The 15,148-nt window shown below is 41.2% G+C and overlaps 1 protein-coding gene across 2 annotated transcripts in view; it reads right to left on the bottom strand.

Annotated features, from left to right (window-relative positions):
- Positions 1–15,148, bottom strand: part of DOCK1 (dedicator of cytokinesis 1) — a 278,725-nt gene that overhangs the window by 203,493 nt on the left and 60,084 nt on the right. For both annotated transcript variants that reach the window (XM_017809240.1, XM_017809241.1), the window contains exons 21-23: positions 14,968–15,068; positions 13,233–13,367; positions 9,657–9,765 (exon numbers count right to left, since the gene is read on the bottom strand). In XM_017809240.1, coding sequence (XP_017664729.1) covers positions 9,657–9,765; positions 13,233–13,367; positions 14,968–15,068 — 345 coding nt within the window. The remainder of the gene's footprint in view (positions 1–9,656; positions 9,766–13,232; positions 13,368–14,967; positions 15,069–15,148) is intronic.

Below are 15,148 nucleotides of genomic sequence, written 5' to 3'. Positions count from 1 at the left end.
TAATTTTCACTCCACTACTTAAAAATTAAGCAAAAAGGCATAATTATCATCTTTCCCTGCAGGAAATTTTTGGTAGCCACAAATGGAACTGCAGCTCTTCCTAATTTCCCCCTTGAACTTGCAGCTGTCCCTTCATTTCACAGCACAGAATTTCACAAAGAATTCAGAAGATGCAAAGAGATGTTCAATATTTTAACCCTTCGTAGTAATTTTACCTCATTTTGTCTTTCCATGTTTTAGGAACAATTAGTCAGCATTTATTTATTCCTAGAGCAAACATTGCCTTACAAGCACCAAGAGCAAAAATGCAGCAGTTAAAAATTCCTGCCCAGCAAGTTCATGCAAGTATGTCAGAATGCACTTTGGGTTAAAGAATAGTGAATGAACCTCCAGTAATATTCCAGATAAAAATAATTTAGTCTGCACAGTCATTTCAAAGAGAAAAAGTTGGGGGGGTTGTTTCTTCATATTTTTGGTGACTTTCTTCAAGTTCTTGTGTGCACTGAGCACCAGAGTAAGAAAAAGCCCACAGTAATTCAAATATAAACCACAACAGCCAGACTTACACAATAACCTTTGTATTTAGTTGATAAAAATCAAACAGTTTGATTAAAGATGTATTTTTGCCACAAAAGGGGGAATGATTCATTCCTTACACAGGGGCCAGAGGAGGCCACGGAGATGCTCCAAGGGCTGGAGCCCCTCTGCTCTGGAGCCAGGCTGGGAGAGCTGGGGGGGTTCATCTGGAGAAGAGAAGGATCCAGGGAGACCTGAGAGCCCCTTCCAGGGCCTAAAGGGGCTCCAGGAGAGCTGGAGAGGGACTGGGGACATGGGGGTCCTGAAGCGATAGGACAAGGGGGAATGGCTTCCCACTGCCAGAGGGGAGGGTCTGATGGGATATTGGGAAGGAATTGTTGGCTGTGAGGGTGGTGAGGCCCTGGCACAGGTTGCCCAGAGAAGCTGTGGCTGCCCCTGGATCCCTGGAATGTCCAAGGCCAGGTTGGACAGGGCTTGGAGCAACCTGGGCTAGTGGAAGGTGTTCCTGCCCACGGTAGGGGGTGGACTGGATGGTCTTTAAGGTCCCCTCCAATTCAAATCACTCTTGGATTCTCTGAGATTCTCTGTGACAAGTGATTACACTTTACACCTCAGTCTGGGGACAGACAAATTCTCTGATCAGCAGTTACTGCTGGTAGAAGAGTCACGAGGTAACAGACTCAAGGAGTGTCACCTCGTACATAAAAAAACCACTTGTCTTGAAATAACGTTTTCCTGCCACGACCCCAGTAATTTTAAACCAAATTCTACAGTTCTTGAATGCAAGAAGTCAATTGTTTGAGAACTTCAAGCAGCCAGCAAGGCTTGTGACCACTTCTCAAAGAGCAAACCCAACCTGTCGATGGCTTGGGCTTCAAATTTCCAAGCGCTCCCATTTCTCTTCCCAGTCCATAGAAACTGTCAGGCTTGCTGATCAAACATCCCCACGTATGCTTAAAGGACTCCTTCCACGCTCCCAAATCAGGCTCAGAACTGTAATTATGCAAATGGGGCCATTATGTGCAGGCTCATGTGTTGTGATGGATGAGGGCTCTAATGACCAGTTATAAAGCTCACTCAGCGCCGGGGCTTTATTTGCTTATCATTCAAATGCATGTAGCAATAAATGTTTAGTAACACATCCTAAAAGGGAGCTCGCATTTTATAATCCTGAATTAAAATTTCGAGCTTGCAATTTTATAATCATGAATTAAAATTTCACACCGCGCCCGGCAGAGGCGTAAAAATTAACACTTTGATGGATGGTGGGTAAAACGCCATTTGCAACATCCTGTAGTTACAAAAACTAGAAGCAACCTCAGTTCTACTTTCTGGACAAACCAATCAAAGTTTAATTCTTAGCATTTAAAGAAAATTGTGGAAGTGTATTTCCTTATTTCCCACCTAAACTGGCTCAATTATACGACAAGATGATCAGACAACGAGGCTCTGCAGCTCCGTGATTAAACCTTTATCTGTCTAATCCAAAGGGCTCCTAAAAATACCTTTTTGTGGGTATTAAATCATGGAAAGAGCAGCTCTCAAAGAAGATTTTACTCTGTTACAGTTGCAGCTGAAAGAAGATTTTTTTATTAGGAGCAGCTCAATGGCAATGCTGGTTATTCCCAGGATACTGGAATGCAGAAATGAGGAATATGAAATTCAGCACATAAAAAAACCCTGTTCCTGCCTTTTCAAATAACATCAAGAGAAAGCAAATGAGCATCTGTTTTGTTGTACTTTGATTGGGTTTTTTCCTCGCTTAAATTAATTGCTTTCCACTCTTGATCAGCACTGGACTGAGGTTCAAATTTCCTCTTTTCTGCAAGAAGCACATGGCAAACTAAGACAAAATCTTCACTTCAGAGTTACACAGTGATGCCTGAATTTGAATATTCCAAACAGCATTAGAAAAAACACAATAACAGAGAATCTTAATTTTTAATCAAACAGGTTTTTGCAGTAATTTCCCTGTGATCACACAGGACGAACACACAAAGCTGGAAACCTCAGTCTCACACACACAGTCAATAATTACACATAGTTTCAAGCTGGGCTGCAATAAAAATTTTACTGCCTGAAGGGGCTTCTCTCTTTGTGGAAAACAAGTGACAAATTATTACCACCCTTATCGAGTTACAAAATCATTAATTTTCACTACTACAAAGCACACAAATAAAGCAGCAAAGGGGAAGGATGAAAAGGAGAGAAAGCAGGACGAGACAGGGCATTGCATGAATAATGGATATGTTTCCCTTGAGTTAAATTTCTTTGTACACTCAGTGTTCTATTGACTGTGGGGGTGTTCCTGGAATTTGATTTTTCTTCCCAGGATGTGATTCACGTGGCTCTGCACGACATCAGCAAGGACACGGCAGCCTGCAGCAAACCCAGAGTTGCTCTTCCATCTTGTGTCTCATCCCTGATTTCTCCCTCTCCCAACCATACACTCACAAATTATCCATTAATTTCTCCTTTATGCATGTCATATCTGTGTATGAAGGGAGTTATATCCAGCCAAAGTAGATCCATATGCAAAGAACCATTAAAAGCAGCTGCCAGCACAGCCTATGGAAGGGCTCAGTCCATGAGTGCAGTGCCTCGAGGATCCCCTCCTAAACTATAAAAAAGCCAATTAAGTGTGCCAAGAAATAAAACTCACCAAGTGAAAATTATAAGGGCCACAAAAGTCAAAGCTTTGCCTTAAACAGAATAAATTAAGCAATAATTGATGGCCACAGTTCCCTGCACAGCCAATCCGGAGGATGATAATTCCCAGGTTTTAATCATTGCACGGAATAATTGCGACTTGTTCCTTAAATCATCACAACCACCTCTCAAAGTGGAGCAGCCACCCTTTGCAACCTTTAAGATAAATTCATTGATGGGTTTATAATGACTTAAGGGCTAATTGTGTTTTCCCAGACTCCTTCAGAGCTGGCAGTGAAATAACATTTGTGCTGAAGGAACAAACTCGGTGATGGGCTGTTTCTAAACATTAGCTGGGAGAAAAAAACCCTTCAGACATGTTAAGAATTCCAGAATAAATAAGATCAAGAGCAACGGAGGTTTTATTCCCAGCACTGGCCCCTCTGAACATCAGTGAAGGGTCCACTGCACTGCCCACAGCTCTTGCTGATAGTTCAGTTCCAGCCAGGTTTAATGAGACAAAAATGGGTAAAGAATGGGATCAACCAAGAGGAAAACCAGCACATGGCTCAGACCTAAAAGTTTGAGGAGTTCCTATGACTCAAAATTGATCTGATTTATCTTTATTCTGAAATGAATTTTTTTTGCAATTTTTTTTGAGAGGGGAAAAAAAACAACTCAGAAACCTCCACTTCGACACTGTGGAAAATAAGAGTAAGCTTCATTTATTTATTGGAATATCAAAACTATTTAAAAAAGGAATGACAGAAAACAGTCACAAATGCTTCCCGGCAGTAGCTGTTTAAAAAACCAGCAATAGTAACTTAAGGTTGTCATTAGATTGAACAAATGACATTTGCAAAGGATGAAACAAAACATATTCTAAAAAAAATACACTCCAGGTTTTGTCTGGGGTTTATGTTCCTCTCTTTGTACTCCATAAAAGCCAAAATACTTAATTTGAAACTGTCATTTTCCAAAGTCATTCATTTCCACCAGCAAATGCCTCGTCTCAAAATTAAGCATAACATCTCTGCCAAATGCAGTGTATTCTTAAGAATTCTTTTGTTTGACAAAGCAATAAATTTGTTTTACCAGACTCCATTTGAACATTATTTTAATGTTAATTGTCATCTTTTGTGTTATTCAACACAAAGCACCTGCTCTCTACACATGATGCTCTTCTATTAAACTCAAATCTATTAAAGCCAAATAAAGCCCAGTCACCAGCAGGATGAAACAATATCCAGGGACACCTAAATGCTATTTTTGAATTGCCCCAGTCCCCAGCAGTTATTCCACAAACTGAAACAGTTTTCATCCCAGTTATTCATTCCCAACCAGCACCTCTGGCACAGAATTCAGTGTAAAACAGCTCAAAGCACGATCACAAGTAAATCTCTTTTAGAAGTATTTCCCCAAAAAGGTTCTAAAAGACACAGAAAACTCAGTCCATGATTGTATTTTATTCTTCAACTAATTTTTAAATGATGGTTCTTAAGTATCCAACCCACTGGAAAAGCCCTGCAGTCTCTTGTTTTCTTCCCAGGTACCTCAGAAGCTTGTGAGGTATTTCTCTGTCTTCATTTAAATACTTTTTTGTGGCTTTAGGAATAAATGCTCAATATTAGAATAGGGAAAAGTAGAGTGTGGATACTGAGGAATGTGTTAAAAGTGACAAAAGTTATGCAAAAAAAAAAAAAAAACACAAAAGAGAATTCCCTTTAGTGAAATGAGATCACCTTCCAGCCCAGCTCTGCATGGCCACACACAGGATCATTTCACACCCCCAAAATACACACACCCACTCCATCAAATCATTCCAAGCACAGAGAACTAAAGCAGCTCCCAGCCTGTGTCTTCCCAGTCATCCTGAACAGGCTTAGGCTGAGCTCATGCTCCAACAGGAAAAAGTTAAGGAATAATTATCACGCACCAATTAGCAGAAAGCAGGAATAAACCCAGGAAGGCTCCTTACATTTGGAACCGTTAAAAATACATGCACATCCCAACTGCTGCACATCTCATTTCTGCAAGGAACTCTTAAAATCCAACTGGTGTTTGAAAAATTAAGTGTAATCTCTCCTTCCCAAGCTGTAACTGCAGCTCTCTGCCACTCAGTATGCAAGGAAAATTTTATTAAGAGGACAACCAAAACCTCTGTCAGCTCGGATCACTGTGGGAATTTCCCTCTCCACTTTGGAAAATGGAACATCTTAAAAAAGCAGGTGGAAAAGGCAGGCCTGAAATGCCTGTCCCCACTGCAGCCAGCAATGACACACCAAAAAAACCCAAATAATTATAATTATTTAACTACAAACCTCAAACTCAGTGCTGTTTTGAACACTCTGTCATTTAAACCATTCCACCTTCTCACATTCAAACCTACAGGACTGATTATTGCTGCCTTTATAGCCTGGGAGGAAAGTGGGGTTTAGTAACATTCTTGCACCTCAACATTCTAATTTCAACATTTTTGAGCCTATAAAACATAAAAGAAGTAAGAGGCATAAATGGTAGTAAAGTGCCAGAAGAGATTTTCAAATCACGTTCCAAAAATACATGGAATTTTGCCTATTTATAATAAAAATAAATAGCTGAAATAGTACCAGTGAAATTTAAAATAACCCTTTAGCAATATTTATATATATATATATATATATATGTATATACACACACATGTACCCCTATAAATTCTCCCCTAAGGCTTTTTGAACATCCATAATCCTAAAAGATGTACAAATTCCCAGTCTCTGTTTTGTGCTTTACAACCTTAAATCCTTGTACAATTCAGAGAGTTTTCTTTTTAGGAAAACTTTTATTTTGAAGCCTTGAAAAATTCAAATTAAAAAAAGAAGAGGCAATTTAAATGCAAAACATTAAGTGACTCAAGACCTGAGCTACAGTCAGGAACAACTCAGCTTCCACAAGGACATAAATATTTGAATAGATAAAAAGGAATTCTTGCTAAGAACCCACAAACTGCAGTCAGTCATTTAGTGTCAGCTTGAAGGCTACTCTCCTACAGACAGCAAAAAAATCCAGTATATCCACCCAAAGAGAAAAGCTGTGAACATCTCAAGGAAACTTTCCCATCCTAGCTCTGCTTCTTGTTGATAAACTGTGGAGACAGATACCACTTGTTGTAAGGAGAAACAGAAACACTGAAATGTGTGAATCAAGTATCTGTCTCTTTTAATGTGAAGCACCTTAATTTTCTGTGTTGGTCTTTGCAACTTCTTATCTCCCCAAACAGACTTATTTTGTATATAATATTTAACTTCCTCAATATATATAAAAAATAGGTGGAAAAAAGCCTAAAACTGCTACAGTTGGATCTGCTGAACTTCCTGCACAACACAGGCACTGGGAATTATCTGCTCATCTTCACTAGCTTTCTATAAAACTTCAGCAGAGTATCCCACAACTCCAGAATGGTTTGGGTTGGAAGGGACCTTAAAGCTCATCTCCTTCCACCCCCTGCCATGGGCAGGGACACCTTCCACTAGCCCAGGTTGCTCCAAGCCCCGTCCAACCTGGCTTTGGACACTTCCAGGGATGGGGCAGCCACAGCTTCTCTGGGCAACCTGTGCCAGGGCATCACCACCCTCACACCAAGAATTCCTTCCCAATATCCCATCTAACCCTGCCCTCTGGCAGTGGGAAGTCATTCCCCCTTGTCCTGTCCCTCCAGGCTCTTGTCCAAAGTCCCTTTCCAGCTCTCCTGAAGCCCCTTTAGGCACTGGAAGGGGCTCTCAGGTCTCCCTGGAGCCTTCTCTTCTCCAGGTGAACCCCCCCAGCTCTCCCAGCCTGGCTCCAGAGCAGAGGGGCTCCAGCTCTTGGAACATCTCCACAGCCCTCAGAAACATTCCCTGTGCTACCCTGATGGTTTGCACAGCCCAGCACTTGGTCTCCAGCACCAGCCATGGAGATGCCATCTGTAGTCACTGTGTCCATTCCCCTCCTTTACAGGCTGCACCTCCATCCATCCTTTCAGAACATCCCAGGACCTGTGCTCTGTCCATCTGCTGCCCCCACAACCCCTTGTAACAACAAGCTTCGGAAAAGATCAAAAGTTCTTTTGCTTACTTAAAACTGTACACTAAATCCCACAGTACAGGAAATTAGTGTTTCATCTGCCAGGAAGGTGCACCATTCCCAATCCTGGTCCTCTGTACCCCTTTAACTACTTCCTGAGGTATGGACACCAGAACAGCACCTGGCATGCAGTAAGAGGATGCACCAAGGCTGACAACAAGGTGACAGCCCTGTCATCTCCTCCTCATCCCTCTGGCTCACACCCAACACCCTGCTGCTTTCCCTGCCACTGCACATGGATCTGATGCCTCTGGAGAGCCGCCACGGATGACTCTGAGGTGTCCTGCCCAAACTCCAACTGCCAGCTCCAAGCAGAGCATCATACAGGGATTTATTTCCTCTTCCTGACATTTGTCTGCCCTCCAGCTCTCACTGGAGCCCCCTCAGTCCTGGGAGGTCCATCCTGAGGTACCCACTCGAGTCATGACAGAGATGCTGAGTGAAGTCTCTAATGTCATGTCCACTTCACGTGGCTACTGACACCCTCCCAGCACTCCAGCAGCTTGGTCAGGCAGGATTCACAGAATCCAGACTCACTACCTCTCAAAAAAACCCCCACATTTATCCACCTTTTCAATAGTTTTGTTCTCTGTAACAGAACCACACGTTTCTCATTACTGCACAAACTGAAGTCCTTCAGTGGATACCTGAACATAATAAAAGCAATTTCACAAGCTGCAAAAAGCCAATACCAACAATTATGTGTTCTAAGAGCAAAGTAATTAGAGTCCAAAGGAGATGAAAGCAATGAATACTGAATGAAAGGTTGTCAAGGCTTCTGAAAGGCATCCTCAAGTACACTTCAACTCCACACTGGCTCGTCTGTCAGTGCTTCAGGAGATGTGCTCTACCCAAGTTTGCAGAGTCCTGAACCTGAACCAACACACTGCAGTGTGATCTCTCCAGCCTTTGCCAGGAAGTTTTTCTTCCTGCATTTCAGGTGAACGCAACCAAATCCATTTTTTAGGGTATTTTTTTCCCCCAAGATATAAATTGTTAAAAAAATAAAAAAGCCCATGTGCATCTCCCTTCCTGAAGCAGGCCCTGCAAACAGGCCTCAGAATAATAAATATTACATTCCATTCTCATAATCTGAAAACATCCTATTTGCAAAACCCCCGACAGCACACTCTGAGCCGCTGCCTCCAACTTCCCAATTTCCATTCAGGACTAATGCTTTGTCAATGAAACGAAAATACAGCTTTGTGGAAACATAAAATATCCCTGTTTTATTATCAGGTGATACAGTCTCAGCCTCTCTGCCTAAAACATTCCAACTCAGCTGCTTTATCCCCACTATCTCTCTTGGCTGTGTGCTCAGCATGGCATTACAAGCCCCAGCCCTGCGTGTACTCAGCTACAAAGGACTGGGGTCTTTGACTCAGGAGTTTTCCTGCTCTACTTCTCCCAGTTCCCTTCAGGAGGAACCTCTTGCACTGGCACAGCACTTTCCCACTGTCTCTCTCTGCAACCCCTGCACACTGAGCAGGAGGAATCAAACTATCCCCAAATTCTCCCCCAATTCTTAGTCCCTTTCTGATCATCTTTCAAGTGATTCAGCAGGGTTGGGTCAAGAGTTTAATCTTTTTATAAATTCTACTTGGAACCACGTGGAGAAGTTCAAAGTGTAGCTCATCAAACACACGTTTATGACACTCCCTGTACTTTTCCATGATGAAAAAGATCCACTAACTTTTCTATCCAGCCTCCTCTGGACACAAAGATCTAGCAGTCCTACAATTCAGTGATTCTGCTCTTTGATATCAACATCCATCTGAGGTCAGAGAGCACATTCCCGATTCCACGAGCCAGTCAATGTTACTGAAAGTAGATGCTGTTTTAAAGGGACACCAGAAGAGGGATGAGGGGTGAGGGTGAGGTTTGCAGTCTGACTCACTACTGCTTAAAGGTTCCATTTAAAATATTTACTAGGGCTTAAGACACTAAACTGCAGTTCTGGAACAGCCTAAGACATAAATAAGTGCATAGGAGGATCTATGTTGTCATCAGCATCTTAAAGGTAATGTTTTAAAAATAACTTGTACAATCTTAACACTAAGGTAAATTAAATGTCATTTAACCCTTAACTAAGTTCTCTTTTAAAAAGAAAAGTATTTGCAGCAATGAAAGGTTGGACTCAATGATCCTAGAAGTCTTCTCCAGCCTAAATGGTTCTAGGATTCTATAAACTTACTTGGAAGTACCTTACTTATATAGTCCCAAACCCTTCATTAGAACCAGCACCAAGAATTAACCATGTTTGAGGTAAAACCAGCTTTTGGGCAACCACACAAGCATCTACTTCATCAACTGCCTAACTGTGGTTTAGGATGCAAAAGTAAAGCCAAGATGGAGCTGTGGGAAGTACAAACCTTCACTATGACAGTCTGATCAGAGTTGCTGCTCATCATCTCATTGATGGACTTGAAGAGCTGCAGCAGAGACTCCCTGAATGCCTCTTCTCCTTTGTTCTCATAAAGTCTGAAAAAGAATTACATTTCATAAGCACAATCCAACCACAATGGAAACCCACTTTTTAAAAACTCTGTTCAAGTGACAGATGACCATTTGTTGTGTCACATTCTTTCAAGAATTTCCACAAGTTTCTTCACTGAAGCAAAAAATTTTCTTTCACGAGGCAAGACAGACTGATCAGGCTGGGCCAGGCAGGAGCAACAGATTTTTATTTTAAAGCTTCCTATGGTAAAATGCCACATCCAGGATTGTTATTTCAGCATTCAAGTCCTGGTGAATCCCTCAGCACTGACCCAATTCCAGGAGCCCACACAGCAGTGGGAGAGTGTCTCTCCACCCTGCAGATGTCTGGGGGAACCACTGCCAAGCAGCTCTCCCATGATGAAGCCACAAAGCATCCAGACAACTTGCCAGCAAACATTAAAATCTACCAGTAGCCTAAGGTGAGTGACCTTAAACTCTGTGAAAGAAAGAAAAAGTCCATCAACTCACTATTTGCTAAAAAAGCACCCTTTTGTTTCCTGTGGGAAGGAAGCACTGAAGTTGAGTTGTGTTCCACCACTAATTTCAGGCTCAGTTTCCCAAACAGTCAGTACAGCTGCCACAGAAGAATGACTAATCCACAGCTCAAACTCACAAGGCAGGTCCCTGTGCCTTCAGGCAGGAATCTTCAGAGCTCATCTGCCCACAGAGACCCCCCTCTCTCTTTTTGTCAGATGCTTTCAGGGGGATAAAAACTGCCCAGAGATCACTGAGTAACACCAAAGACACAAAAGGTACAGCCAAGCTGAAGACCTTGGTCCAATGGTTTGATACAGCACAGGAATGAGTTCCTGAAACTCTCAGACTATTTTAAATGCAGATTTATCTCTGCTTCAGGTATAGGATGAGATAATTCTCAGTGGAAAGCAAGGGGGGGGAAGACCACTAGCTCCACATAAATATTTTAAAACTCGTTCTCCTCTTGTGGCACTGCTTATGACTCACCTGTGTCAGGGTTACACAGACTTATCATGACCAAAATAAAAAGGGATCTGGCATCCAGATTAAATCTAAGCAGGGGTGTTTATAAACATCAGATAGAATTTCAGTGCCAGGCTGGATGGGACTTGGAGCAACCTGGGCTAGTGGAAGGTGTCCTTGCTCATGGCAGAGGGTGAAAGTGGACGGGCTTTAAGGTCCCTTCCAGCCCAAACCGTTCCATGATTCTATGACTCCTTCCCCAACTAAAACCCCCTATTTACCCAGTCAGCTCTGGTTGCTTCCAAGAGTTTCATGCAACAACAACTGGGCTTCCAAAGCCATCCTTGGTTCTATTAGCTCTGTCCCTGAACCCCCTCAAACCCTTTACACCAAGACCCATTAGAGCAGCTCCCAGCAAAAGTTCAATTCCCCTCTACTTTCCTCCATTTTATTCTGGAATTAAACCCACCAGGAAGGTCTTGATTGTGGTCTGCAGCTCCCAAAGAGCACCACACCCAGGGGTTTCTAGGTACAATCATTGTACTATTTCTTCATGTTTCAAGATCACTGAATCTCAGAATGGTTTGGGTTGGAAGTGACCTTAAAGCTCAACCAGTCCCACCCCCTGCCATGGGCAGGGACATCTTCCACTAGCCCAGGTTGCTCCAAGCCCCATCCAACCTGGCCTTGGACACTTCCAGGGATGGGGCAGCCACAGTTTCTCTGGGCAACCTGTGCCAGGGCCTCACCACCCTCACAGGGAAGAATTTCTTCCCAATACCCACTCTAAAGCTACATCATGATGGATCACAAATTACAGCAGGAAAAGGGCTTTTCTAAGGATAAACCCAGAGTTCAGAATGTTCTTGCTGCTTTACACTCAAACTAATGTGGATCATTTTTAATGCTGTGTTCAGAAACCTTTGGGAGCCCCAGATATTAAAAAAGGCTATTTAACCAGGACCCAGAGGAAACGAATGCTACAGAAAAAAAAAAAAAAAAACCAACACAAAATGGTGTTATTTTGCACTGCAAACTCCTATTCTCCACTTTTAGGCTAAAACTGGGGGTTATGCAGGACAAATAACTTGTTAACTCCTAATTTCAATAATGGATTTCACTGTCCCCCTGAACAGATTAGAGAGGTGAAACTAATACCAGTACAAAGAGTAACTAAACTTGACAGTCCAATAAATCAAAGTGCTTCAGACAAAAAGCTTTGCCTTTCAAAAAGGAAGTTGTAATAAAAATAAACAAGGTATTCACAAATGTGTTTCTGCTGTCAGTTAATAACAGGTATTTATTTAATATACTTGCAATGCACAAAAACTCTGCAGCTCTGAGAGAACCAGGATTACACCAAGTTGGCCCTTCTAGCACTGCCTTCAAAATTTTAAGACTGTTGTAAATATACCGTAACCACTGGGATCATTACTGAGGAAATCAAATAAAGATATTTCTAAAGGTCACTTTATAAACCTTGCCTTTATAAACCCTGATATACTGAACAAATAGATGTGCCACCAGCCTTTAACTAGATGAACAAGGCTTCTGTGTGTTTATCCAGAACTGAAACTTGCCTGCAATTCCACTGCTAAAATGCTCCATATATTCAGTCCACCACCATATTCCTCAAGTTAAAAATATGTTATATTTTTTAATAAAAGACTCAGCCTGCTCATTGTGATTTCTCAGCAGAACCCCAGCGATATTTCAGCCCACTGCCACACTCCTGCATTACAATCACTCCAAATCACACACCCCAGGCAGGACTTTAATCCTACAGCAGAACAAATCATGGTGTCGTTCAGCATTCAGTAATTTTGCTGATTAATCCCTTGGCATTGAGAGCTGAGTCTTCCCAACACTAAAGAGCTGTGAATTAGTGCTTCACACAAGGAAATCCCATGGCCAGTTCCAGAGGGTCATATTGTCTGTAAATCTAATCTGCAGCAAGAGGTAATTATTTTTTTTTTTCTGTTCTAAAGTGATTTGTGGGACCTGCAACAGTGTAAGTGACATCCAGTATTTTATGAATCTCACAGCAGGACTCCTCCAGAAATAAATTACAATGTCTAAATCAGAGGAAGGTTGGTGGAGATGGTAACGCAAGAGCTCTCCATAAATCCCCTGTAATAAGGTTGTTACCATGGCTAACAAGTAGTAAAATGACTCAATCTGAGGCTGAATATATCATCAGCTTGGTTTATAACTTCTTTAACATTTGTGTATAAAACACAATACAGCAACAGAACTTCTCCTCAAATAATGACAAGCTCTATTCATTCAGAGATGTAAACTATCATGATTTTACCAGTTCACTGCTACTTGAAATACATACCTGTGTGAAGGAAACCTGCCTGGCTCATAGGGAAAAACCTCCTGAAATAAGTTATCACAACTTCAGATATTTCTGAGCAACTTGAACTGTGGCAATTATGAAATTTGGCCACTTTCTGAGTAATATTAGCAGTGGCATTACAGGAGGTTTTAGCATCTGCTTTACTTACTGATTGAACAATATCCTGGAGCGGACTATGAACTTGAAGATGTATTCCAAGGCTTTCATGGCTTTGAAGAGCTGATCAGTGATCCCACTCTTCTCAGCATTGTCCACATATGTTCTTAAAACCTTGGTCAGTTTGCTGTTTATATACAAAAACACATTCCAGTTACAAGTATGTTCACAGAGAAGAGTTCGGATTTTTAAAGGTTTAAAGAAAAATTCTGTGCCCACAAAGTTACAGAATTAATTGTGCAACTAATAAACTCATTATGTTCTTGTTTCTGCTGCAACCTATTCTTGAAAAAAAAATAAAATCAGAGCATGACACCATTCAACATACAAGAAATACAACACTTGACTTATTTTCTGGTGGATATTTAGGGATATTCAGATTTAGGCTGTTATGCAGATGCACTTACTAATAATAAATACATAAAGTTTGGAAATAAATTTTATATATATTAATAGTCAAAATAATATTTATAAAAACATAAAAGTAATTATCAAAATAATAACAATAATAACATTGTTAGCATTAACATACAAAATATGAGTTTCTTCATTCAACAAGGCTTTCCCTTCACAAAGCTTTCCCATGGATTTTGGGCTGGAATTTGTGAAATTTATGTCTCAAAAATGTATATAACCAGTTGGAAATTCTCTCCTTCCCCATTTTGAAGCCTATCAAACTCGAAAAGTGAAACAATTTTCAAAATAATCCCATTTCAGCTACCTCCCTTCCAATGAATATAAATCAGGATTTTAATGGAACTACCAGCAATTCCATTTTAAATCATCCCAGCTCCACTGCATGATCCAACATCCTCAGGAAAAGTAAACAAGTACAACATTATACTCCCCTAACAGAAAACAACAGAGCAGACAGAAATCTGGATATCTGGGGATTTGCTGAAATAGGAGAAAACTGCCCAGGAATTTCAAGTATTCACTTTGATATTGTCAGTGCAGCCTCTCTTACTTCAGCAAACTTGGGCAGGAGTTTAAGGTTGGACTTGATCTTGGAGCTCTTCCCAACCTGGGTGATTCTATGTGTGTTGGGGTGTCCTGTGCAGGGCCAGGGGTTGGACTGGATGATCCCTGTGGGTCCCTTTCAACTCAGGATACTCTGTGATTCCATGATTCTCTTATTCTCCACAATTTTAAATCAATATTTTCAAACATTTTCTGGTCACTTAATCGACACTTTACAACAAAGTGCACCCCAGGCTTCCTGGTTTGGATTTGCTTTCCCATCACCACTGCAAAGATACCCACACTAACAGTCTAAAGCAGCAGTAAAGACCCCAATTGTCAAAAAACGCTTAAGACCACAAAAATAATGGACCTTTGCTTTTTTGTTCTCCACTGCTTCCTCCCCAAACTGGCAGCAACGTGGATAATCCAGGGTAGAATGTCAATTGAATGCACCAAACCACCTCTATTTAAAGCATCTTAAATGGACATGATTTCCTTCTCAAGTGTGAGTGAGAATTGCTTGTATTTTCCTTACAAAAACATTCCCTTCATCATTACAACACAATCAAGACTTCAGCCTTGCAGATGACTCCAAGTTTTAGCAACATTATTGCAAGAAACACATCCAATCTTCTTCAAGAACCTCCCACCCTCCCAAGCTCTATGGGCACATTCCTAACTAACCTACACAAACAAGTAACTAAATGGCATTATTTGGGAAAATTATCCAAGCCACGTTGGGAAAACTGGATTTTGCAGCTTACGTGTAGGCCAACGTAGCACTGAAATGCTTCTTAATGTAGGTTTCCAAGACAGGATTAAAATGTTGAAATTTTCTGTCAGCAATCAGTCCAATGATAAATACCTGAAAATACAGCACAATTATTGTGTTATTCTAAGAAAAAAAATCATCTTGCATTTTGTCCAGTCACCTTTCTTTTCATA

This window comes from Lepidothrix coronata, unplaced genomic scaffold, assembly GCF_001604755.1.
Source record: "Lepidothrix coronata isolate B3197 unplaced genomic scaffold, Lepidothrix_coronata-1.0 Scaffold25, whole genome shotgun sequence".
In the NCBI taxonomy this organism is placed as follows: domain Eukaryota; kingdom Metazoa; phylum Chordata; class Aves; order Passeriformes; family Pipridae; genus Lepidothrix; species Lepidothrix coronata.
This window is presented reverse-complemented; position numbering and strand designations above follow the sequence as displayed.